This window comes from Entelurus aequoreus, linkage group LG07, assembly GCF_033978785.1.
Source record: "Entelurus aequoreus isolate RoL-2023_Sb linkage group LG07, RoL_Eaeq_v1.1, whole genome shotgun sequence".
NCBI classification, from domain to species: Eukaryota; Metazoa; Chordata; class Actinopteri; order Syngnathiformes; family Syngnathidae; genus Entelurus; species Entelurus aequoreus.
In genome coordinates, this window is record NC_084737.1 from 64,211,041 (window position 1) to 64,237,366 (window position 26,326).

The 26,326-nt window shown below is 38.8% G+C and overlaps 1 protein-coding gene across 8 annotated transcripts in view; it reads right to left on the reverse strand.

Annotated features, from left to right (window-relative positions):
* atp2b3b (ATPase plasma membrane Ca2+ transporting 3b) overlaps window positions 1-26,326 on the reverse strand; it is a 137,823-nt gene that overhangs the window by 9,395 nt on the left and 102,102 nt on the right. For 4 of the 8 annotated variants that reach the window (XM_062054203.1, XM_062054201.1, XM_062054202.1 and 1 more), the window contains 4 exons: window positions 25,503-25,716; window positions 25,139-25,350; window positions 16,811-16,918; window positions 10,811-10,993 (listed from right to left, as the gene is read on the reverse strand). In XM_062054203.1, the coding sequence (XP_061910187.1) occupies window positions 10,811-10,993; window positions 16,811-16,918; window positions 25,139-25,350; window positions 25,503-25,716 (717 nt within the window). Of the gene's footprint in view, window positions 1-10,002; window positions 10,060-10,249; window positions 10,410-10,810; window positions 10,994-16,810; window positions 16,919-25,138; window positions 25,351-25,502; window positions 25,717-26,326 lie in introns of all 8 variants that reach the window. The other 4 variants (XM_062054205.1, XM_062054204.1, XM_062054208.1 and 1 more) reach the window with 3 other exon arrangements.

The window sequence follows — 26,326 nt, forward strand, 5'->3', positions numbered from 1 at the left end:
AACAATCCTCAAAACAGCCCACTACCTATAATATGGGCTTTTTAAACATAAGATCATTATCTTCCAAAACGTTATTAGTTAATGAAGTCATTAGAGACAACAAACTTGACGTCGTTGGTCTCGCCGAGACCTGGCTCAAACCAGACGATTTTTTTGCGCTAAATGAGGCATCTCCTCCTAACTATACCAATACACATGTTGCCTGACCTCTTAAAAGGGGAGGGGGTGTCGCACTAATATACAATGAAAACTATAATCTTACACCTAACCTAAATAATAAATATAACTCGTTTGAGGTGCTCACTTTGAGGTTTGTCACACCGCTGCCTCTCCACCTGGCTGTTATCTACCGCCCCCCTGGGCTCTATTTGGACTTCATCAGTGAATTCTCAGAGTTTGTTGCTGATCTAGTGACGCACGCCGACAATATAATCATAATGGGGGACTTTAATATCCATATGAATACCCCATCGGACCCTCCATGCGTGGCGCTCCAGACTATAATTGATAGCTGTGGTCTTACACAAATAATAAATGAACACACGCATCGCAACGGTAATACGATAGATCTAGTGCTTGTCAGGGGTGTCACCACCTCTAAAGTTACGATACTCCCATACACTAAAGTAATGTCCGATCATTACCTTATAAAATTCGAAGTTCTGAGTCATTGTCAACAAACTAATAATAATAATAATAACTGCTATAGCAGCCGCAACATTAATGCTGCCACAACGACGACTCTTACTGACCTACTGCCTTCGGCACCATTCCCAAATTATGTGGGCTCTATTGATAACCTCACTAACAACTTTAATGATGCCCTGCGCGACACCATTGATATTGTAGCACCGCTAAAGCTAAAAAGGGCCCCTAAAAGGCGTACCCCATGGTTTACAGAAGAAACTAAAGCCGAGAAATTATCATGTAGAAAGCTGGAACGCAAATGGCGTGCGACTAAACTTGAGGTTTTCCATCAAGCATTGTGTGATAGTTTAATAACTTATAAACGCATGCTTACCTCAGCTAAAGCTAAATATTACTCAAATCTCATCCACCTCAACAAAAATGATCCTAAATTTCTGTTTAGTACAGTAGCATCGCTAACTCAACAAGGGACTCCTCCCAGTAGCTCCACCCACTCAGCAGATGACTTTATGAATTTCTTTAATAAGAAAATTGAAGTCATTAGAAAAGAGATTAAAGAGAATGCATCTCAGCTACAACTGGGTTCTATTAACACAGATACGACTGTATATACGACGGATACCGCCCTCCAAAATAGTTTCTCTCTCTTTGATTAAATAACATTGGAGGAATTGTCAAAATGTGTAAATGGGACAAAACAAACAACATGTTTACTTGACCCAATTCCTGGGAAACTTATCAAGGAGCTTTTTGTATTACTAGGTCCATCAGTGTTAAATATTATAAACTTATCACTTTCCTCTGGCACTGTTCCCCTGGCATTCAAAAAAGCGGTTATTCATCCTCTACTCAAAAGACCTAACCTCGATCCTGATCTCCTGTCCCACTTTCCGTTTATCTCGAAAATCCTCGAAAAAATTGTAGCACAGCAGGTAAATGAACACTTAGCGTCTAACAATCTCTGTGAACCTTTTCAGTCCGGTTTCAGGGCAAATCACTCTACGGAGACAGCCCTCGCAAAAATGACTAATGATCTATTGCTAACGATGGATTCTGATGCTTCATCTATGTTGCTGCTTCTTGATCTTAGCGCCGCTTTCGATACTGTTGATCATAATATTTTATTAGAGCGCATCAAAACGCGTATTGGGATGACAGACTTAGCCTTGTCTTGGTTGAACTCTTATCTTACTGACAGGATGCAGTGTGTCTCCCATAACAATGTGACCTCGGACTATGTTAAGGTAACGTGCGGAGTTCCCCAGGGTTCGGTTCTTGGCCCTGCACTCTTTAGTATTTACATGCTGCCGCTAGGTGACATCATACGCAAATACGGTGTTAGCTTTCACTGTTATGCTGATGACACCCAACTCTACATGCCCCTAAAGCTGACCAACACGCCGGATTGTAGTCAGCTGGAGGCGTGTCTTAATGAAATTAAACAATGGATGTCCGCTAACTTTTTGCAACTCAACGCTAAGAAAACGGAAATGCTGATTATCGGTCCTGCTCAACACCGACATCTATTTAATAATACCACCTTAACATTTGACAACCAAACAATTAAACAAGGCGACTCTGTAAAGAATCTGGGTATTATCTTCGACCCAACTCTCTCGTTTGAGTCGCACATTAAGAGTGTTACTAAAACGGCCTTCTTTCATCTCCGTAATATCGCAAGCGATGCTGAGATCATTATCCATGCGTTCGTTACATCTCGTCTCGATTACTGTAACGTTTTATTTTCGGGCCTCCCTATGTCTAGCATTAAAAGATTACAGATGGTACAAAATGCGGCTGCTAGACTTTTGACAAAAACAAGAAAGTTTGATCATATTACGCCTATACTGGCTCACTTGCACTGGCTTCCTGTGCACCTAAGATGCGACTTTAAGGTTTTACTACTTACGTATAAAATACTACACGGTCAAGCTCCTGCCTATCTTGCTGATTGTATTGTACCATATGTCCGGCAAGAAATCTGCGTTCAAAGAACTCCGGCTTATTAGTGATTCCCAGAGCCCAAAAAAAGTCTGCGGGCTATAGAGCATTTTCTATTCGGGCTCCAATACTATGGAATGCCCTCCCGGTAAAAGTTAGAGATGCTACCTCAGTAGAAGCATTTAAGTCTCATCTTAAAACTCATTTGTATACTCTAGCCTTTAAATAGACTCCCTTTTTAGACCAGTTGATCTGCCGTTTCTTTTCTTTTCTTTTCTACTCTGCTCCCAACCCGGGGTGGACCGCTAGCCTGTCCATCAGATGGGGACATCTCTACGCTGCTGACCCGTCTCCACTCGGGATGGTTCCTGCTGGCCCCACTATGGACTGGACTTTCGCTGATGTGTTGGACTTTCACAATATTATGTCAGACCCACTCGACATCCATTGCTTTCGGTCTCCCCTAGGGGGGGGGGGGGGGGGGGGGGTGTTACCCACATATGCGGTCCTCTCCAAGGTTTCTCATAGTCATTCACATTGACGTCCCACTGGGGTGAGTTTTCCTTGCCCGTATGTGGGCTCTGTACCGAGGATGTCGTTGTGGCTTGTACAGCCCTTTGAGACACTTGTGATTTAGGGCTATATAAATAAACATTGATTGATTGATTGATGATATTACGGACCGTAGATGGTGAAATCCCTAAATTCCTTCAATAGCTGGTTGAAAAAGGTTTTTCTTAAACTGTTCAACAATTTGCTCACACATTTGTTGACAAAGTGGTGACCCTCGCCCCATCCTTGTTTGTGAATGACTGAGCATTTCATGGAATCTACTTTTATACCCAATCATGGCACCCACCTGTTCCCAATTTGCCTGTTCACCTGTGGGATGTTCCAAATAAGTGTTTGATGAGCATTCCTCAACTTTATCAGTATTTATTGCCACCTTTCCCAACTTCTTTGTCACGTGTTGCTGGCATCAAATTCTAAAGTTAATGATTATTTGCAACAGAAAAAAATGTTTATCAGTTTGAACATCAAATATGTTGTCTTTGTAGCATATTCAACTGAATATGGGTTGAAAATGGTTTGCAAATCATTGTATTCCATTTATATTTACATCTAACAAAATTTCCAAACTCATAAACGGGGTTTGTAATACTCAGCATTATTTCGATGGATAGTGAGATCATGATTATTGCTACGATTATTCATTGATTTCAAAAGTACTTATTGTACCACAAAGAATTGTTAAAAGAACAACCTGATAAAAATGAGCAACAAATAAACAACATCAAATAAAAATAATAATAATATTAACAACAATAAATTAGTATAACAATAGCAACATAAAAAAAATTATAAAATTCAGTTTTTCAATTTTTTCCCAGGGTCACGCACGTTAACTGTTAGCATACTTGTAAGCACGTTTAACTAATTTTGCATGTTTAAACCTACAAATCATGAATTTTGATACTTGGCGCCATCTTGGAAGTATGCTAATGTCTTGTATATAACCATGCTAAAGTTGTATGCTAGCTTGTTAGCTAATTTTGTATGTGTAAACCTAAAAATCATGGCTTGTGATACTTGGTACTGTCGAGCAAGCATGGTAACATTTAACGTGGTTACGCATGTCAACTGTTACCAAATTTATTAGAACATTAATGCGCTAATGTTTTTTTCCTACCTAATTTTGCATTTTAAACCTGCAAATCATGAATTTTGATACTTGGCACCATCTTGGAAAAATGCTTATATCTTGTTTATTAGCATACTAACATTTTATGGTAGCTTTTTAGCTAATTTTGTAAGTTTAAACTGGTTTGTGATACTCGGTGCAGTCGAGCAAGCATGCTAACAGTTAACATGGTCACGCACGTTAACTGTTAGCATATTTATTAGAAGGTTAGCATGCTAAAGTTTTTTGCCAGCTTTTTTGCCGGCTTTTTTGCATGTTTAAGTTTACAGATCATGAATTATGATACTTGGGGCCATCTTGGAAGTATGCTAATGTCTCGTATATTAGCACGCTAACGTTTTATACAAGCTTTTTAGCTAATGTTGTATGCTTTAACCTAAAAATCATAGATTTTGATACTTGGTGCCATCTTCGAAGTACGCTATCTTGCCTATGTCATCATGCTAACGTTAGCAGGATAATGTTTTACGCAAAAACATTTTTTTCAACTAATGTTGTATGTTTAAACCTAAAAATCATGGATTTGGATACTTGGTGATATCTTAAAAGTAAGCTAACGTCTCTTATATTAGCATGCCAACGTTTTGTACAAGCATTTTAGCTAATGTTGTATGTTTAAACCTAAAAATCATGGATTTCGATACTTGTTGCCATCTTAGAAGTACGCTAACTTGTCCTATGTCATCATGCTAATGTTAGCAGGCTAACGTTTTATGCTAGCTTTTTTTATTTTTTTTTACTAATGTCATATGTTTAAATCTAAAAATCATGGATTTGGATACTTGTTGCTATCTGAGAAGTAACCTTCGACCTGGCCACAGGTTCAGGGCTCAGATAGCAGGCCCATCAAAATTTTCGCGGGAATTTTCTAGTTATTGTTTACAATTTCTGTTAGCTATTAAGCTAATTTTATAATGTTTACCCCTACAAATAGTGCATTTTGATACTTGGTGCCATCTTGGAAGTATGCTAATTTCTCGTATATTAGCATGCTAATTTTTAGTGCCAGCTTTTTAGCTAATTTTAATACGTTCAAAAATAAAAAAATCATAATTCGTAAATAATAATTTACAAGAAACGTGTTGAATCGAGAATTCACTCTGAATCGAATCCTTGCCCCAAAAATCGAATCGAATCGTGAGGTGCCCAAAGATTCTAGCAAACAACGTGAGCTTTTAACTTGCTGTGTATTATTACCTGTTCATAAGAAATAATATTCTGTAAAGTGTGCCATGCTACTGCCAGCTAATAGATGGCAACAAAGAAGAACTAAAGTAAGATAACCAGCAGCAGCACACCTTTGCACACACCTTAATGTTACTACCAGACAGACTGTCTCGTGACGATGCAATACATCGCATGATATATTGCAATCATGATGGAAAGACAGGTGCTTTCCTAAAGAAAGACAACTCAGCTGAGTCCTGGCGTGTGACGAGAATGACCACAGTCAACAAGCAGGGACATGAGCCTTTCTATCGCTACACCTACATCACAACAGGTGATGGAGCCAGATGGAGAACGGGGCTGCGTAGGATGGCGGGACGTAAAGGGCATGAGGGAGGGAGCAAGGTAGGAGAGGAGAAGCAACTGAGGAGACTAATGAGGAGACAGCACAAGCATGCACACACACACACACACACACACACACACACACACACACACACACACACACACACACACACACACACACACACACACACACACACACACACACACACACACACACACACACACACAAACACACTTCAAAGCCCAGGCGCATACGCACAGGTGCACTAAAGAAACAGAGATACATACACAGCGGGTCCAAGGTACGCACACGCAAACACAGACGCTCGCAGAACTGACATACAGAGAAATCAAGAGGAAACATGGGGGGTGGGGGGGTTGGGGTCACCCTCGACAAGATACGGAACAATGACAATAAGGGATGGAGTCAAGGACAAAGGAAATGACAAAAAAAGGAAGGAAAGGGGAAAATGAGGAGAACGTCTAAAGAAATCTTAACATTATGCTAGAAAACAAGAACCTGTATTCAGATCTAGTACAGTCCAAACACATCTAGGAAGTCTACTTATGGACCAACAGAGGACATTTCACAAAGTCTTTCCAGGGGAACTGCACTTTTTTGGGAAATGTCGCCCATCATTCACAATCCTTGTGTAAGACAACACATATGTTGTTCTTTTTTATGCATTCTAAGTCGTAAAATACAGCTAGTAAGAGGTGGCTAACAATGCAGCTAACGAGAGTACTCTGTAGTGCACATAATGTCCTCTAAAAAAACCCCAAAAAGAGCCAACAATACTCCATTTACATGTCGTGACCTGAATAATATCCAAATATTAGCAACACTAACATTGATGAACTACTTTTAGCCGCGCCGTGATCACAGAGAGCTGACTAGCTCATGCTGCTATATTGACATATTGAGCTGCTGCATTGCCTCTAAGTTGGTGAAAGTTAATTCTAAATTATAAATCATGCCTCTCACCTGGATAGTAGAAGGTTGTGGACACAAACCCCCAAGTTGGTCAACTTTGACATCCAACTTAGACCCGGAGATGGCGAGAAAGACACGAAAAGACGCTTGTTTGCTGCACTTTTTACCTTTGAGTTAGAGATGTCCGATAATGGCTTTTTTGCCGATATCCGATATTCCGATATTGTCCAACTCTTAATTACCAATACCGATACCAACCGATACCAATATATACAGTTGTGGAATTAACACATTATTATGCCTAATTTTGTTGTGATGCCCCGGGGGAGCGTGGGGGGGGAATAGGGGGTGAAAAATAGGAAGCCTTTGGGAGAAGTGTGTTCGTAGTAGATAGGAGGAATTGTTGTTTTTAGAAAGTTCATCAAAGTCCGTAACTTTTTGAGTCATGTTGCTAACAAACAAACCCTGGCGAATGCTGAAAATTATAAAAATACGTAAATATTACATGCTATTATGAATGTTACTACATTACATATATACTCCACAGTGTGGATATAAAACATTGATGGATGTTTTTTAGAGCGCTTTATGGGCGAATTACAGCGACACCCATCGGCTCCATTGTTACCTGACTTTTGCTAGCTTTTATTTACGATTTAGAATGCATTAAAAATGTGTTCTTGTCTGACATAAGGATTGGGAATGATAAGCAAAATTCCAAAAAAAGTGCAGTTTCCCTTTAAGTGCACGGAGAGCAAACAGGAAACCTGCAATATCTCAAAAGTACACAGCAGAGAGTCGAGAGCGGCATTGGAGGAAGAAACAGAGAGAGTTAGCAAACAAGCTCGACTTTTTGGAGATGTCGAGGAGGAGAGGCAAAGTGTGACGTTGGAGCTGGAAGTTACAGAAATAATCAAAGCACAAAAGACACAAGACAGCGGAAAAGCAAAAAGGGGATCGGAACATCGAGTTAGAAGGCAGCAGTGTTTGGGGCTTTTATACTCGAAGGTTTACAGTTTTAGAAGCAAGATTGCGACTTCTCAACAATGATTGTTGTGTTATTTTGAAATCACAAGCAAGTCCTGAACACAGTAACCCTGCTTGACCTCAGCGACAAACAGGAAGTAACACATGGTGCAGCAGGAGCGCCACAAAAAAATCGATTATTTTCACATATTTAATGAAGGTTCCCTTTGGGTCTTTTTTACGAAAGCTTTTTTGGGCTCCAAATTTATCTAACTGAATTTTTTGGCGTTTTAATTTTGTGAACGTACTTTTTTTTTTTTTACATGAAATGATGCTGAAAAAATTAATTGAACAAAAACGTGTGAGAATAATGTGTGTGTTTAGAAATTCAGTTTGATAAAATACAGTGTTTTAAAATTTAGTGCAGAAATAATCGTTCTTCGAAACTCAGGACCCACTTCCGGTAAATTAAGACCGAAGCAATCGATCCTGTCTTAGAACCAGCCAATGAGATGTCAAGTTTGCAGTCATGTGACTTTTACAAAGACACAAGTTGCTTAATACATTTACCAGAAGTGGGTCTTGAGTTTTGTAGCAACGAATATTTCTGCACTGAATTTTTTTTACACAAAATTTTTTTTTACACTGAAAATTTCTGTACTGATTTTTCTACACAAAATTTTTTACACTGAATTTTTTTACACTAAATTTTACTGCACAAAATTTTTAGCACTACATTTTTTTTAATAATGAAATTTTATACACTGATTTTTTTTTTACAGTTAATATTTTTGCACTGAATTTTTTTTACACTGAATTTTTCTGCATTTAATTTTTCAGCAGTTTTTTACACTAAAAATGTATACACTGAATTTTTTTTACATGTATTATTCCTGCACTGGATTTTTTTTACACTATATTTTTCTACACTGAATTTTCTTACACTGAAAATTTCTGTCCTAATTTTTTTTAAGTTAATTTTTATACACTGAATTTTTTTTAGTAGCAATTTTATTAAACTGTGTTTTTTACACAGATTTTTTTTTTTACACAAAACTTTTCTGCACTGAATTTTTCAGCACTACATTTTTTTACAATTAAATTTTTTACACTGAATTGTTTTGCATTGATTTTTTTACACTGCATTTTTCTGTATTGAATTTTTCAACAATGAATTTTTTTAACACTGAAAATGTATATACTGAGTTTTTTTTTACACGTATTATTTCTGCACTAATTTTTTTTTCACTTAAAATTTCTGTACTGATTTTTTTACACTGACTTTTTATAGACCACATTTTTCAGTACTGAATTTTTTACACTGAATTTGTTTGTCACACAATATTTCAGCACTCGATTTTTTTGTACAATTTTTTTTTTACATTTATTGTTTTTGCACTGAATTTTTTTACACTAAATTTTTCTGCATTTAATTTTTCAGCAATTAAGTTATTTTACACTAAAAATGTATACACTGAATTTTTTTACACGTATTATTCCTGCTCTGAATTATTTTACACTGAAAATTTCTGTCCTGATTTTATTTTCACTGAATTTTTCAGTAGCAATTTTATTACATTGAGGGTTTTTTTACACTGAATTTATTTTTACACAAAATTTTTCTGCACTGAATTTTTCAGGACTACATTTTTTTACAATGAAATTTTATACACTGAATTTTTTTTAAATAGATTTTTTTACATTGCATTTTTCTGTATTGAATTTTTCAACATTGAATTTTGTTTACACTGAAAATGTATATACTGAATTTCTTTTACATGTATTATTTCTACACTATTTTTTTTCCACTTAAAATTTCTGTACTGATTTTTTTACACAGAATTTTTATAGACCAAATTTTTCAGTACTGAATTTTTTGTCACAAATTTTTTCAGCACTCAATTTATCAGCACTCAATTTTTTTTTTAAATGTGTTTTTTTACATTTAGAATTTTTACACTGAATTTTTACCCACTTCATTTCAAAATACTGTATTTTAACAACCTGAATTTTTAAACGCACCTTTTGCTGACAATCTTTTCTTCAATTAAAGTGTTAGCATTATTGGAAGTAAAAAAAATTCAGCTCACAAATTTCAAAAGCAAAAAATTCAGTTAGATAATTTCAGTATCCAAAAGAAGCTTTCGTAATAAAGACACAAATTAATCTCCATAATTTTTCTACGTATTTTTTGGCATTTAGAAAAAAAAAGGAAGCTGGGCAGGTCCCACTAAGCGACCTTCTGCACCACGTCAACACTCAACAATTCCACCAAACAGACTCTGGACTGGGACCAGACCTGGATTTGGACCAGACCAGATCAGACCAGAATTGCACAGCTGGTCAGGCCCGGGTGCTGTTTGAAAGGGAGAATAAGAGAAAAGGATAGAGGATACGTTGTACACGCACGAGCAGCGAGCGAGCTGGAGGGGGGCACAACCATAGACAGTAAAATACTGCAAGTCCACGGGCCGTGCAGCAGCGTGTGTGTGTGTGAGAGTGTGTGCATGTGTAAGACTGTGTGTGCATGCTTTCGGCGGACTCACTCCCGGGGGCTGGGCTGGTATTGGCTGTTGCGGTAGATAGAGCTACGTGAGAGGGGGTAGATATAGTGTTTACGTCGTGGAGCTGACTGAGCACGGAGGAGCGCCTTCTCACTGCTCCCTGAAACGAGCCGCTTCGCTTGAACGTGCTCACTACCTCCATCTGCAGGACAAAGATAAAACAGCAGCTCTCAGTGACCACAGAGAGGTCGGCTTCAGCGCGGAGCCCCCCTGTGTGTTGCCCGGTTTCCACACAAAACAGGGACGCTGTCTGCACACTCGCATCAACGCAATTAGCACTAAGACACACATAAAATTTTCTCTAACACTGCGTTTGGCCTGTCAGCTATCTTTCGAACAGGGCCATCCAATGTAAGACCGAGGCAAAGATTCTATTCTCTCTGAGGATGTTTGGAACAAACCACTTCCAAGTTAAGGCAGAGTCATAATCACAAAGCCAGACCCGGTGAAGAGTAGATAACTCTGCTTGGTACAAAACAGAAAAGTAAACGAGGCATGAAGTCTCAGCCTTTGAATTTTCGGGTCTAGTCCAAAAAACATTACCTGAGTCTGGATGCGGTTGAGGCCTCTGAACCAGAGGATCTGTCCACGACGCAACTCCCTCTCAGCACAATCAATCTCCTCTTCATCCTCTGCAAGCTCCTCCCCTTCCTCCTCCCCCGGCTCCAGACCAAGCCCCGCCTCCTTCAGGCACGGCAGCCGCTCCGTCGGCACGGTGGCAATTACCTGCACGGAAGGTTTGGCACATTTCACCGACGACCACAACTATTTGTATCCATATTGAAATCACAATTATTCATTATGCCATGTCAGGGGTGTCCAAACTTTTTCCACTGAGGGAAGCACACTGAAAAATGTAAACATATGGGGGCCATTTTGATATTTTTCATTCTCAAAACCAAAACAATATAAACATTTTTTTTTAACCTTTTGGCCCCCCTTAAGTGTGGTACCTGGGACGGTTCAGTCATAAAATTCTAACAAGAAGTCCTATATTGTTATTTAAAAATTTTTTTTTAATCAACTTTCGATCCATTTGTCGACAAAGTACATTTTTTATAATGTTTTATGCCGCATTTGTTATGCCCTCTTTTTTATGGAAAAAACACAAAGAATGCAATATTTTCCCCCTAAAATGTTTCCAAATGGAAAATTTCAAAAACACACACCTACTCAGTGGCCTAGTGGTTAGAGTGTCCGCCCTGAGATCGGTAGGTTGTGAGTTCAAACCCCGGCCGAGTCATACCAAAGACTATAAAAAAAAAAAAAAGGGACCCATTACCTCCCTGCTTGGCACTCAGCATCAAGGGTTGGAATTGGGGCTTAAATCACCAAAATGATTCCCGGGCGCGGCACCGCTTCTGCCCACGGCTCCCCTCACCTCCCAGGGGGTAATCAAGGGGATGGGTCAAATGCAGAGGACAAATTTCACCACACCTAGTGTGATTGTGACAATCATTGGTACTTTAATTTTAATTTGATGTGAATTAATTGGAGCCTTGAATATGTAAATAATTCATAATGACCTGGATTTTGATTCATTATTATTTTTGAGCAATTACAGAATAAATAAATAAATTAAAAAAACATGTTAGGGATCCAAAAGAGCCCCTCTCTTAAAAGTATTAAAAACACATTTGAATCTCTAGATCGACTTCAGATACACCCGTCGATTATAAGTGTTTTGTTTTTAAATTTTTTTTTTTGTTTAATGCACTTTTTGTCATAGAAAACTTAGTTTTTTTTATGGCAAACACACAAAATATGCACTATTTTGCCCCCAAAATATTTCAAAGTGGAAAATTTGATGTGAAATAATTGGATCCTTCAATATGTAAATAATTTATGATAACATTGATTTTGATTCATTATTATTTGTTGAGCAATGACTGCTATAAAGAAAAAAACAGCCGGCATTGCAGCTTTGTTGTATTAGTCAACATTGCAACTTTTTCTTGTTACATTTAACCTGTTTGCTCTTTTATTCCACATTTCTTATGTTATTTTTTATTAAAGTATTTTTAGGATGTGCTGAGGGGCCTTAAAAAAGTTGTTGTGGGCCACAAATGTCCCCGGGGCCGCATTTTGGACACCTCTATGTTAGTTAAAATAGTGTTTCCCACAGGTCGGCAATGTACTTACAGTGATGGCTTATAAAAGGACTAAATAAACGTTATCCATATAGTTCAAGACAATATTTTTGTTTTTGTTCATTATTAGTATTAGCATCTAATCTTTCACTTCACTTCACTTTTGTCATTGCATGGGGCCTTTAGCCCTATTCATCCATTTTTGATGTTTTTTCCCTAAGGCATAAAAAAGGAAATGTTTCAAGTCGGGCTGCAATGATTCATCAATTAAAATTGAATAATTCCATTAGAAAAAAGCTTCAATTTGTATTTTGTTGCCTTGATAATGAGTTTAATTAGTAAATATGTATAAAATCCATTGTTTCTGCAAGACTGTTCCAACAAAGTGCACACAAGAGAGGTGCACCTGAGGGCGATGGGGTTCCCGTGGTGTTGAAAGATTTGGCTCAAACAAGAGGGAGAAAGAGAGCAAAAGGGCCCAAAAAAGATGACAGAAGCTAATATTTTATCCAAACACATGCGGCGGGCATGTTAGAACATGTTCACATTTATGGTATGTATGCTAATGCTAACAAGTTGTCCAAACATCAAACACCACTCCTCCAATTAAAACCTTTTCACATGTGTATGTGTTAGCTTATTGAGTACATTGTCACTCAATTATCATACCTAATCAGAGTCTTTTTGTTTAATTGGGTCTTTGTTATCTATTACTTGGTTTTAGTGCTGCAGGTATCAATTATTATAGTAATCGATCGAATGGTTTGATCGATTAATCGAGTAATCGAACAAAACACTTTATAGTCTCAATGCGTATTTTAGGGAAAAAAGTTAACATAAAGATTTTTCTGGTTGCCATAACATTCATTACCTTCTATTTATCTTTTATTTTACCTTCCTTTATCTTCTATTTACCTTTTTACCTTCTATTTACCTTACTTTACTTTCTCTTCGCCTTCTATTTACATTCCTTAAATTTCTATTGACCTTCTATTCACCTCATGTTGCCTTCTTGTACTGTTTTACTCATTTATCTTCTAGTTACCTACTTTATCTTCCACAGTATTTACCTTCCTTTACCTTCTTACCTTCTATCTACCTTTTATTTACCTTGTATTCCCCTTGTTGATTTATTTAACCTTCTATTTACCTTTTATTTTACCTTCCTTTATCTTCTATTTACCTTTTATTCACCTTCCTTTATATTCTGTTTACCTTATATTTACCTTTTATTCACCTTATATGTACCTTCTATTCACCTTATGTTACCTTCGTGTACCCTTTTACCTATTTACCTTTCTTTATCTTCTATTTACCTTTTATTTACCTTCTATTCTTCTATTAGCAGACTGGACTGGAAGGACAACTGCAAAGCTGTTTACAAGAAGGGCATGAGCAGACTCTTTTTCCTGAGGAAGCTTAGGTCCTTTAATGTGTGCAGCAAGCTGTTGGAGATATTGTATCAGTCTGTTGTGGCCAGTGCCCTGTACTATGCAGTGGTTTGTTGGGGCAGCAGCACCACCAAAAGGGACTTAAACCGATTTGACAAACTGATCCGGAAAGCCGACCAAACTATTGGCACGCAGTTGGAGGCGTTTGGGTCAGTGAGGGACAGGAGGACGCTGGACAAAATGCTGGCCATCATGGACAATCCTGCCCACCCACTCCACCAGATAATTGAGGGACAGCGGAGTTCATACTCCAACAGGCTCCTTCAGCTTTGTTCCCACAGTGTTCGATTCAAGAACTCCTTCATTCCGCACTCCATCCAGCTGTATAATCACTCGCCATACAGCAATAGATGATGTCTATTACCTGACACCTTCTATGTTAGCTACTTCTCTTTGTTTATAATGTCTATTTTCTGCTCGATTTACTCTCTATTTTATGCTGCAGCTGTTACATATACTGTAATATTGTACATGGTAATTGTTATATATTGTATATATGATATAAAAATATAATATAATATATCAGTATATATCTTTTATTGTACATATATTATGTAAATATTACGTATATATGTTATATTTTATATTGCTTTTAGTCTATTTTATACCTGCATTGTTCTTTCCATCTTTTCCATCATTTGTAACTGAGCTACTGTGTGGAACAATTTCCCTTGTGGATGATTAAAGTTTGTCTAAGTCTAAGTCTAAGTCTAAGTCTATTCACCTTATGTTGCCTTCTTGTACCATCCATCTATTTTCTACCGCTTGTCCCTTTCGGGGTCGTGGGGGGTGCTGGAGCCTATCTCAGCTGCATTCGGGCGGAAGGCGTGGTACACCCTGGACAGGTCGCCACCTCATGGCAGGGTCAACACAGATAGACAGACAACATTCACACTCACATTCACACATTAGGGCCAATTTAGGGTTGTCAATCAACCTATCCCCAGGTGGAAGGTTTTTGGAGGTGGGAAGAAACCGGAGCACTATGAGAACATCCAAACTCCACACAGAAAGACCCCGTGCCGGAGATTGAACTCAGGACCTTCGTATTGTGAGGCACTTGCACTAACCCCTGTTCCACCATGCTGCCCCACCTTCCTGTACCGATTTACCTAATTATCTTCTATTTACCTCTTTTATGTTCTACAGCAGTGCAGTGGTTCTCAACCTTTTTTCAATGATGTACCCCCTGTGAATTTTTTTTAAATTCAAGTACCCCCTAATCAGAGCAAAGCATTTTTGGTTGAAAAAAGAAATAAAGAAGTAAAATACAGCACTATGTCATCAGTTTCTGATTTATTAATTGTATAACAGTGCAAAATATTGCTCATTTGTAGTGGTCTTTCTTGAACTATTTGGAAAAAAAGATAGGTTTTTATTTATATTTATAAATGATTTTTGAATTGTTGCTATTTTTAGAATATTAAAAAAAAATCTCACGTACCCCTTGGCACACCTTTAAGTACCCCCAGGGGTACGCGTACCCCCATTTGAGAACCACTGTTCTACAGTATTTACCTTCCTTTACCTTCTATTTACCCCCTTTATTTTCTACAGTATTTACCTTCCTTTACCTTCTATTGACCTTGTAATTCACTTCTTGAATCTTTTTTTTACTTTCTTTTTACCTTCTATTTTACCTTCCTTTATCTTCTATTTTCCTTCCCTTAACTTCTCTTCACCTTCTTGTACCTTTTTTTTTTACCTTATTTGAACTTTTATCCACTTTCTTCTACCTTTTATTTACCTACTTTCACCTTTCATTTACCTACTTTTACCTTTTATCTACCTTCTTTATCTTTTATTTACCTCCTTTTACCTTTAATTTGCCTACTTTGACCTTTTAACCTATTAGCTACCTTCTTTATCTTTTATTTACCTCATTTTACCTTTTATTTGCCTACTTTTACTATTTTTAACCTTTTATTTAACTTCTTTATCTTTTATTTACCTCAGTTTACTTTTTATTTGCCAACTTTTACTATTTTTAACCTTCTATCTAACTTCTTTCCCCTATTATTTACCTTATTTTACCCTGTAATTAACCTCTTTATTTTGTTTTACCTTCTTTTATGCGGTCTGGATTTTACATGAATTAAACCAGTGATTCTCAAACTGTGGTACGCCAAATAATCACTTAACTAAGTGATAAGGGTTCTATTTTCCTACCTTTCAAACACAGTGTACTGTTCAAACTCTGTGTAATGTTACAGTGGCCAAAAATATAAAATATACTGCTCCCTTGTTTTAATTATTATTTGGGCCTACAACGCTACTGTATTTTAGTGTTGGTCATTATGGTGGTACTTGGAGAGCAAAGTGTTTTCTGAGGTGGTACTTGGTGAAAAAAAAACAACCACTGCATTAAACGATTAATCAAAGCAGCATAATATAAATCGAAGCTTGTTTCTAATTGAATTATCTATTTAATCGATTAATCGTTGCAGCCCTTACCCGGGTTTTAAGCCTGTCTCTAGTCTGGACTATTTAGCATGATGACTAGCCATCAGTCCAGCTAGTGCGACTCCAAGGAGACAAACAAAACAGCGTATTGTACAGGTGTGCACACCTGTGGTTGATTAGGAACAGCAATGTGGTCTTTAACACACACGGAGGACTCCACGGAAGTGAAAGGAGGCAACCATCTGCAATAGGACAAGTTTGCCCTGTGAGGTGGTCAGCGTGATCATGGAGCGCTGTGCGCATACACAAAGCCCTCACGGGAACCCCTTCAAGACAAGCCGCGGCTACTGTGAAAGGGCTTGATTTGATATGCAGCGGAGTCTGCTTTTAAAATGTTAATATCGCCGACCATTACCCTCATTTAATCGCATTAGCCAAGCTTGTGATTAAAAAGTGATGAATTGTGCAGCCTTACTGTACCGCACATTGCAAATGGCATCTTGAAAAAGCCAGTTTCAGTAAGGGATGCTTCCACCGCATGGGAAATTCCATGTGACGCTCCATTTACGCAGCATGTTCGGACTGGACAAGGTGCTCACCTGACCCCAGAGCAGCTCTCCAACTCCCACGAACAGACACCAGAGCCACTGCTCCATGTTGAGCGGAGCGCAGCTGAACGGCTTCCCTCCCCACTGCACAATCACGATCTGCGGTAGAGACACACAGAAGGACATTACTGGGTCGCACACACGCGCACACACACACACACACACACACACACACACACACACACACACACACACACACACACACACACACACACACACACACACACACACACACACACACACACACACACACACACACACACACACATGCTCACCAGTGTTGGGTTAGTTACTGAAAACCAGTAACTAGTTACAGTTACTAGTTACTCTATTTCAAAAGTAACTCAGTTACTAACTCAGTTACTTACACCAAAAAGTAACGTGTTACTGTGAAAAGTAACTATTTAGTTACTTCTTTTTTTAAAGCTCCCATTAATGCCCTTTTAGCCTTGATTTCAGTACTGTTATTGCAGTGGAGAATAATACAACGTGTTGATCAACTTGACATGCATTTGCATCACTGAACTCTGCTAAGCAATGTGCTCTACATACAACACACAAACAATGTGCTCTACATACAACACACAAACAATGTGGTCTACATACAACACACAAACAATGTGGTCTACATACAACACACAAACAATGTGCTCTACATACAACACACAAACAATGTGGTCTACATACAACACACAAACAATGTGCTCTACATACAACACACAAACAATGTGGTCTACATACAACACACAAACAATGTGCTCTACATACAACACACAAAGACAAAGATATGTTTCAAAGGGCCAACTTATTTCAGGCCAGAACAAATTGGCAAAACTATTTTAAATAGCTGCAACATAACATACATAAGTAACAAACAGCATAATAACAACATAGCTGTAAACGAAATACGTACTTTAACTTTATTTTTACATACCAAAGCCTAACCAGGCGTTTTTTCTCTCAAGGAATTCTGAAATAAAATCATGTCTGAAGCCCAGAACACTCTACACATTTCCCCAGTTTTAGTTTAGAGATAAGGAAATATTGGCCCGGCCCACTAGGATCCCTCTTTATGTTTGTGAACTTTATTTTTTATACATTTAGAGTGATGTGATAATCAAACACTCTAGAAGTCTAGAAATAAAGAGTATATAAGAGAATTGACAGAGTGTGTGTACTATAATTCATAATAACATTGATTTTGATTCAATATTATGTTTTGAGCAATGACAGTTTGAAAGAAAAAAAACAACTTTGTTTTATTAGTCAACATTGTAACGTTTTCTAAATTACATTTCACCTTTAAGCTTTTTTATTTCACTTTTGTTATGTTTTTGTTTATTTTAATAGTATTTTTAGAAAGTGCTGTGGGCCTTTAAAACATTAGCTGTGGGCCGCAAATGGCCTCCAGGGCACACTTTTGACACCCCTGCTATAGATAATAAAAAATTTAATCTGATAAATCTATCGATAAAAAGCTGAGCCTGGTGACGCATGCGTGTTAACAACTCTCTCGCTCTCTCTGTCTTCGCCCCTCCCTCACGAATGCTGCTGCGCGCACCCCTCCCCTCCCTCTTCTTCCCGCACTCAGACACACACACAGCGCGGCTCCTCCGTGTGACACAAGAGATTCAGAAGAACGACACCGTAGCGCTGCCACAAAACACACTCAGATCTTCTGTTTCAAGCCAATACTACATAAAAAGTAACGTAAAATAACGCAGTAACGCATCATGTAGTAACGGTAACTGAGTTACTGAATATAAAAAATAACGCGTTAGATTACTAGTTACCGCCGAAACTAACGGTGTTACAATAACGTGTTACAAAGTAACGCGTTAGTCCCAACACTGACGCTCACACACACACACACACGGCACTGTCAGAGAAACACAAGCCTGTGTCAAACACTCTATCGTGAATCGATCGTATCTATCTAGAACAGGGGTGTCAAACGTATGGGCCGTATCAGGTTTAATATGGCCTGCAAGATGAGTTTGCTAAGTATAAAAATCAGCTGCAATTTTTTTAATGAAAAGAAACTGCTGTTCAAAATGTGTCCACTGGATGTCGCTATAGCAATTCAAGTGCAACCAACGTCACACATGACACTGTTTAAAGATGACGTGTCAGCTGACTTTAAGCGCCCTCTGGATTGGCTGCCGCTACTCCAATCAGCTCAGGTGCGCCGGTTGTGGTTGGCAGCAGATGGCGACAGACTGATGCAGTATCGACCTTCTTTCATTGTAAATTATCCACTCAACGGATAAAATAACAAAACGGTAAGATGCAAAGACCGCAAATGACCGTCATCTTTGTAGTTAGAGTTCCGTGCAGCACTCACAATTGGATTAATGCAGGATGTGCACCCTGAACTCCATTGTAAAAAAGTGTGTTTGTACATTTGTTGTTTATTGTATTTTATTTTATGTTTAAATCTACCATGTTCACATTGGTTAGGTTTGTAATTATGTGACCTTGATTTTGGCTATGATTTCATTTTGATAGTTGTTTTGTTTATATTATAATTGTAATATTTGAATGATGATAAATGAATGTGTTGGGGCATTTGTGGATGTCACCAATGCGGCGGTTTGAGGAAACGCTCGGTTGCGTTTCCAAACACGTCTTTAATGAACTCCCAACATGAGAATGCTAAACAGGAAGTTTAATGGATTTGTAAATATACTGAGACAAAGAGCAAGTTCATTGTGTTCTTAATGGTGTTTTTGAAAATGCACCATTTTTTTCCTCAGAATTTTCAACTAACTTGAAGTGTTACGCAAAGAGGATTTTTTGTAATGTGTACATTTCCAAAATGTGCTTCTTCTATTTTTGGCGAAAGTAAGACAAAGAAAACTTTTTTGAAATTGTCTTTACTTTTCAGTTATTACGCCATGATTTTACCAGTCCGTCCCACGTAGTAATAGATTTTCCTCCATGCGGGCTCTGATTTCACAACAGAGAGACTGGTGGCGAGATTGAAAAGTGTCATTATTGTAAAATAACAGGGTTTAAATGCTCGAGTGATAATGGCTCGATGTAACACGACAGATCACTCAATCAAGGTGGGACGGTAACAATAAATGCACTTAGAGGTAGGGATGCGTACCTTTTACATTTCAACTGATATGGTACCAATTCCAGGTATATGGGAAAAAATATAATTTAAAAAATGTGATTAAAAAAACTGATAAAATGTTAATTTAAATAATAATAAAAAACAAACCCCGTTTCCATGAGTTGGGAAATTGTGTTAGATGTAAATATAAACGGAATACAATGATTTGCAAATCATTTTCAACCCATATTCAATTGAATATGCTACAAAGACAAGATGTTTGATGTTCAAACTCATAAACTTTATTTTTTTTTTGCAAATAATAATTAACTTAGAATTTCATGGCTGCAACACGTGCCAAAGTAGTTGGGAAAGGGCATGTTCACCACTGTGTTACATGGCCTTTCCTTTTAACAACACTCAGTAAACGTTTGGGAACTGAGGAGACACATTTTTCAAGCTTCTCAGGTGAAATTCGTTCCCATTCTTGCTTGATGTACAGCTTAAGTTGTTCAACAGTCCGGGGGTCTCCGTTGTGGTATTTTAGGCTTCATAATGCGCCACACATTTTCAATGGGAGACAGGTCTGGACTACAGGCAGGCCAGTCTAGTACCAGCACTCTTTTACTATGAAGCCACGTTGATGTAACACGTGGCTTGGCATGGTCTTGCTGAAATAAGCAGGGGCGTCCATGGTAACGTTGCTTGGATGGCAACATATGTTGCTCCAAAACCTGTATGTACCTTTCAGCATTAATGGCGCCTTTACAGATGTGTAAGTTACCCATGTCTTGGGCACTAATACACCCCCATACCATCACAGATGCTGGCTTTTCAACTTTGCGCCTATAACAATCCGGATGGTTCTTTTCCTCTTTGGTCCGGAGGACACGACGTCCACAGTTTCCAAAAACAATTTGAAATGTGGACTCGTCAGACCACAGAACACTTTTCCACTTTGTATCAGTCCATCTTAGATGAGCTCAGGCCTAGCGAAGCCGACGCCGTTTCTGGGTGTTGTTGATAAACGGTTTTCGCCTTGCATAGGAGAGTTTTAACTTGCACTTACAGATGTAGCGACCAAATGTAGTTACCGACAGTGGGTTTCTGAAGTGTTCCTGAGCCCATGTGGTGATATCCTTTACACACTGATGTCGCTTGTTGATGCAGTACTGCCTGAGGGATCGAAGTCACGGGCTTAGCTGCTTACGTGCAGTGATTTCTCCAGATTCTCTTTCTCAGCGTTGCTACGCAACCTTATGTATAAGTTTATGTGTAGGGAATCTGAGTCTGAAAATGACATAATCACTGTGATAACGAACCCTGGCCGCAGTTCTGTTAGGTACTCATCTGGACTGTGGAACCATTGGCACACATGTTTGTGTGTCAGAAACTGACATTTGGGGTTTATGTTTTATTGTTTTGTTTTTAATGTTTTATTGTTTTGTTTGTAATGTTTTGTATTGTGTTTTTATATGTTTAATGGATTTTAAGGTCTGCAATAAAGATTGATGATGATGATGAATTCCGTCTGTACTACCGCGCACTGATTCACGTAAAATCAAACGGTACCACATTTTGATGCCGTTGTTGCGCACGGCGTCACATCAGGCGGCAGACTCAGCACCGGCTCTCGCACTTGGCGGACAAACAGGCGTCTTCGTAGTGGACTGCCTCAAAGTAATGCCAACAGACAAAGCATCACTGACAGAAAGTACACAAAAGTAAAGCTCCCCTTTTCTAAATGCACTAGCTTGATGCTAATTTACATTGGATATGCCATAGAAAAGCTACGAGTAGCATTAGCGATTTTAGATGGCGATTTCAACATCTCCAAATTTGTTAATGACAACTACAAACGTTTGTACAATCCAACAGCTGGTGTGTAATAAGTACACTTTGTAGGACTCAACAAAAGACACTACTGGCACGTTCACCTTTATGGCAAAGACTACTCTCTGACTACAGCAACACACCTAGAACAAACTGAAATGAATGCATACATGCAAATGATACTCAGAAGTGTGATAAAAAAAATAGAACAACTGGACAACACAGTTATTATTTTCAGCTCACTGTTAAATGTTATATTAATACAACGAGATTTGAATACCAAACAAATGAACATTTATTACCACAATAATACCCCAAAAATGTGTAATGTCGAGTACCGGTTTCGATTCCAAGGTAATCGGTTAAAATGAGAAAGGTTTCTGTCAGGGTTTCCCCTGACAGTTTGGTTGCGTTTGTCTTAGTTTCCTGTCAGTGCTTTTATTTTGTCTTCACTTCCTGATTATCTCCCTGAGTGCTTTGTCCCCTCAGCTGTGGCTGATTGGCACGTGGCCACACCTGGTGCCAATCAGCCATCTGCTATTTAAACCTGTCCTGCCCTCCAGTCACGGCTGGATTATTGTCACTTCTACCTGTAGCTTCTACCTGTCACTATTTGTCGTTGTAGCTCCGTCTACTTTTGTCCACTCCGCTCAAGTCATAGTTCCTCATAGTTCCACAGTAAGTGTTTTTGTTTCTTGTCGACAGTTAGCCTTTGTGCTATTTTAGTTCATAGCCAAGTTTGTTCTCCGCTTTGTGCGCGCCTTTTGTTTGTACCCTTTTGTTAGTTTTTTGCCATAGTGTTTAATTAAATCATGTTTTCCCGTTCAATGCTTGCCGTCTCTGCATCTTGGAGTTTGTCCCCAACAAACTATGACAGTTTCCATCCTTACTTATTAGAGGCGCACAAAAAAAATTGATTTAAATCCGAATCGCGATTCCTATATAAGTTGATTCTTGATATATAAAAAAATGTATATTATCATTAAGATGATTTTTTTACGAGAATCCCTTTTAAAAAAATTTTTTTAGGCCATCTCTGTGTAACCAAAGGAAGCTTTTCTAACCTGTAATCTGTTCTGATCAAATTATTTTATCAAATATTACATTGCGAAAATCGGTTTGAATCAAGAATCATGTAGAATCAAGAATTGATTCTGAATCGAATTGTCACCCCAGGAATTGGAACCGGATCGAATTGTTAAGTACCCAAAGTTTCACACCCAAAAACTGAAACAAATGTGGAATGAATAATCATTTGTCAGTTGTGACTTGCAGATAAAAACACAACAATGTCTTAAATGTAACGACAACAAATGTTTTGTATGACCTTTAATTACTGGAATAGTTGCAACATCACACAATAACAACCAGGACTTCCATAAGCTTATTAGAGCGAGCCCATCTTGTTCAACAGCAAAGTCGACTTTAAATGATAAAATAATTTTCAACATCAAATGTTTCTACCAATCCCAAGCCTCCTAAAATCCTACGACTTTGTCACACTCTAAATCGCTGCCACGTCTCTCCGCTCACTTGCTCCTTTCTTCTTCCTCCCTGGAGAGCCAATAAGCACTGGAGCGCTTTGCAGAATACCCTGCTCACTCTCTCAATCTCCCACTTTGTCTTCATTTGCACGTCTTCTCTTTCTGGTGGACTCACAAGACTTTTCTTCTCTGTCTAATTTGACTGCATCGCTCATCATGGGGCAGTGGACCTTTTTGAAGGATGCCCCTCAATTTACTGGGCTGTTTAGGATGATTTAATGATAAGCAAAGTCATTATGATGCACTTTGCAGTATTTGCACACTAAGAGAACACTGAAGTTGGTGTGAACTGTTAACTCGCATACGATCTGCTAGCTAGCTACAATTTTTGGTAGCAAAAGGTCAATCAGGCTGTGCGGGTCGTTACGGTTACATTGGCGGACAAATTGTCACTGTAGTTTTGTGGGCTAATCCCAGTGGTTGTTGTCCCACCTCTTTCCACGGGCCCTCACACCGCCGTGCAACTCGGGGTTCACGCGAGTCGGCAGGAACACTTGACAGATGTGATCACATCCTTCCCAATTCTCCCACCCACCATTAAAAAAACTCAGGAAAATCGGCGCATGTGGAAAGAAGTTATGACCGTTACAATTTTCCACCACAAGTGGGAAATATTGGCGTCGATATCAATGTCTAGTCATGATCAATTCCCAATTTGTATTAATTTAAAAGGAGAACTGGTCAAGTAATTACAGTTTGATTGCGAGAAGTATACGGTATACGAGGCAAATAGTACATTACAGTACAGTACAATATATTCAGGGCTGAAAGCTGTAAAAAGAAGGAGCCAAATGAGAACGGCGCGGACGACAATGGCGAAGGCATTATATGTCCCATTTTCGGGACATATGCAGACCCCAAATACACAGCAGCAGGCAACAACCAACAAGTAAGAAAAGTTGGTTTTGCATAATATCGTAAAATTAAACGCCAGATAATATGTCCCCTAATTATACACACACCATAATAATGCCCGTATGCTGAAACACAGTACGTCTGACTACGGTAGCTGTAATGTTCCGCGTTCCGTCAAGCGGTGCGGCTTTGTAGCTTACCAAAGTCGTACGAAAACATTTTGACAGATTTTTGAGCACCGTGTGTAATGTTCTATATTCTCAATGAAACATCAAAGTTTTGGTGTTGCTTGCTTACCGGTACTTGCTAGCATCATTTATTGAACAGGGGGCGTCAACCTGCAGTCCACAAGTATCACATATGTGTGACTGCCATCTACTGGTCACACCATGTATCAAATAAAATTGTTTCAAGGTGGATAAGCACAACCAGAATTATTCCGTACATTAGGCGCACCAGGTTATAAGGCGCACCATCCATTTTTGTGAAAATTAAAGGATTTTAAGTGCACTTTATAGTCTGAAATATACAGTACATTACAACCAGAATTATTACGTACATTAGGCGCACCGGGTTATAAGGCGCACCATCCCTTTTTGTAAAAATGAAAGGATTTTAAGTGCACCTTATAGTCAGAAATATACAGTACATTAAAACCAGAATTATTCCGTACATTAGGCGCACCAGGTTATAAGGGGCACCATCCATTTTTGTGAAAATGAAAGGATTTTAAGTGCACCTTATAGTCTGAAATATACAGTACCTTACAACCAGAATTATTACGTACATTAGGCGCACCGGGTTATAAGGCGCACCGTCCCTTTTTGTAAAAATGAAAGGATTTTAAGTGCACCTTATAGTCAGAAATATACAGTACATTAAAACCAGAATTATTCCTTACATTAGGCGCACCAGGTTATAAGGGGCACCGTCCATTTTTGTGAAAATTAAATGATTTTAAGTGCCGCTATATAGTCCGTAATATACGGTACATTAAATCGATGACTTTAAAAGGGTTTGTTGTACCTGCATTGCAAAGGTCCCCAGAACAATGGAGCAGAAGATGGGGTTGGAAAATATGCCGTCAAAGACATTGCGCTCCCCGTGGATCTTGCGTGCGTTGATCTCGTTGAAGAGCTGCATGAGCACAAACGTGTTGAAGATGATGGTGTAGTGCTCGGACGGCGGCGAGTGGAGCGGAGCGTTGCGGCCGCTGTCGATGTTGAAAATGCGCTCGCCTGGAACCCCGGGGAGGGAAGAGAAAAGGAGATGAGCAGTCTGCCGTGTTTGGTCAGCAAAATACACTTTATATGCCAAGAGACGACGAATAGGAATGATCTTGTTCCGCGTGCTAACGGCGTGTATCACATTAAAACGTGTGTGTGAGCACCTATGAAGAGCAGGGTGAAGATGATGACGAGTTGGTACACTCCGTGGCCCAAGATGTTTTTCATCATGGTGAGGGAAATGAGCGGGTTGTTGCGGCCGTAGGGTTTCCGTAGCAACAGTGCCTCAGTAGGGGGCTCGGTGGCCAGGGCCAAGGAAGCAAACGTGTCCATGATGAGGTTCACCCACAGCATCTGCACTGCCTTCAGAGGTGAGTCCTGCACAGAAATGCACAGCACACTTACGTTGTGTTCCTTTGAAAAATCATACTTTTGTATTTTTACTCCCCGACTTTACTATTTTTGTTAGGGCTGCCATCAGTATCGGCTAATTTATGTAAACAAGTATGCAATCGTCCAATGGCGAATAATGCCAGCTCACTGTGTGTGTTTATACAGTGTGGAGCCTCTCCACTAAGTTACCCACACCTCCCGCCACCTGAACAGTTTTTTCCCCTCGGCCATCAGGCACATGAACAATAACTCCTAACAGTAGCTCCTTGAATTCCTTGAATTCCTTGTAAGTCTATAACAAGATCTGATAGCTCAGTTACAGCTCTTTTTATTACCAAATATGTGTTATATGTGTTTTATGTTGCACGATTGCACCAAGAAAAATTCGTAGTTTGTGAACCCGTTCTCAAACAATGGCAATAAAACTATTCTGATTCTGAAGTTAATAGTCATCACCTCCTTTGCGTAAAACAAAGTACATTTCTTACAAGTAGAGTTATCACTGGAAGACACACCAAGTATCACTGGAAGACACACCAAGTAAGAACAAGCAGGAGCGGACGAGAAGGCATGCTAATTGCTAAAGTAGCTGCAG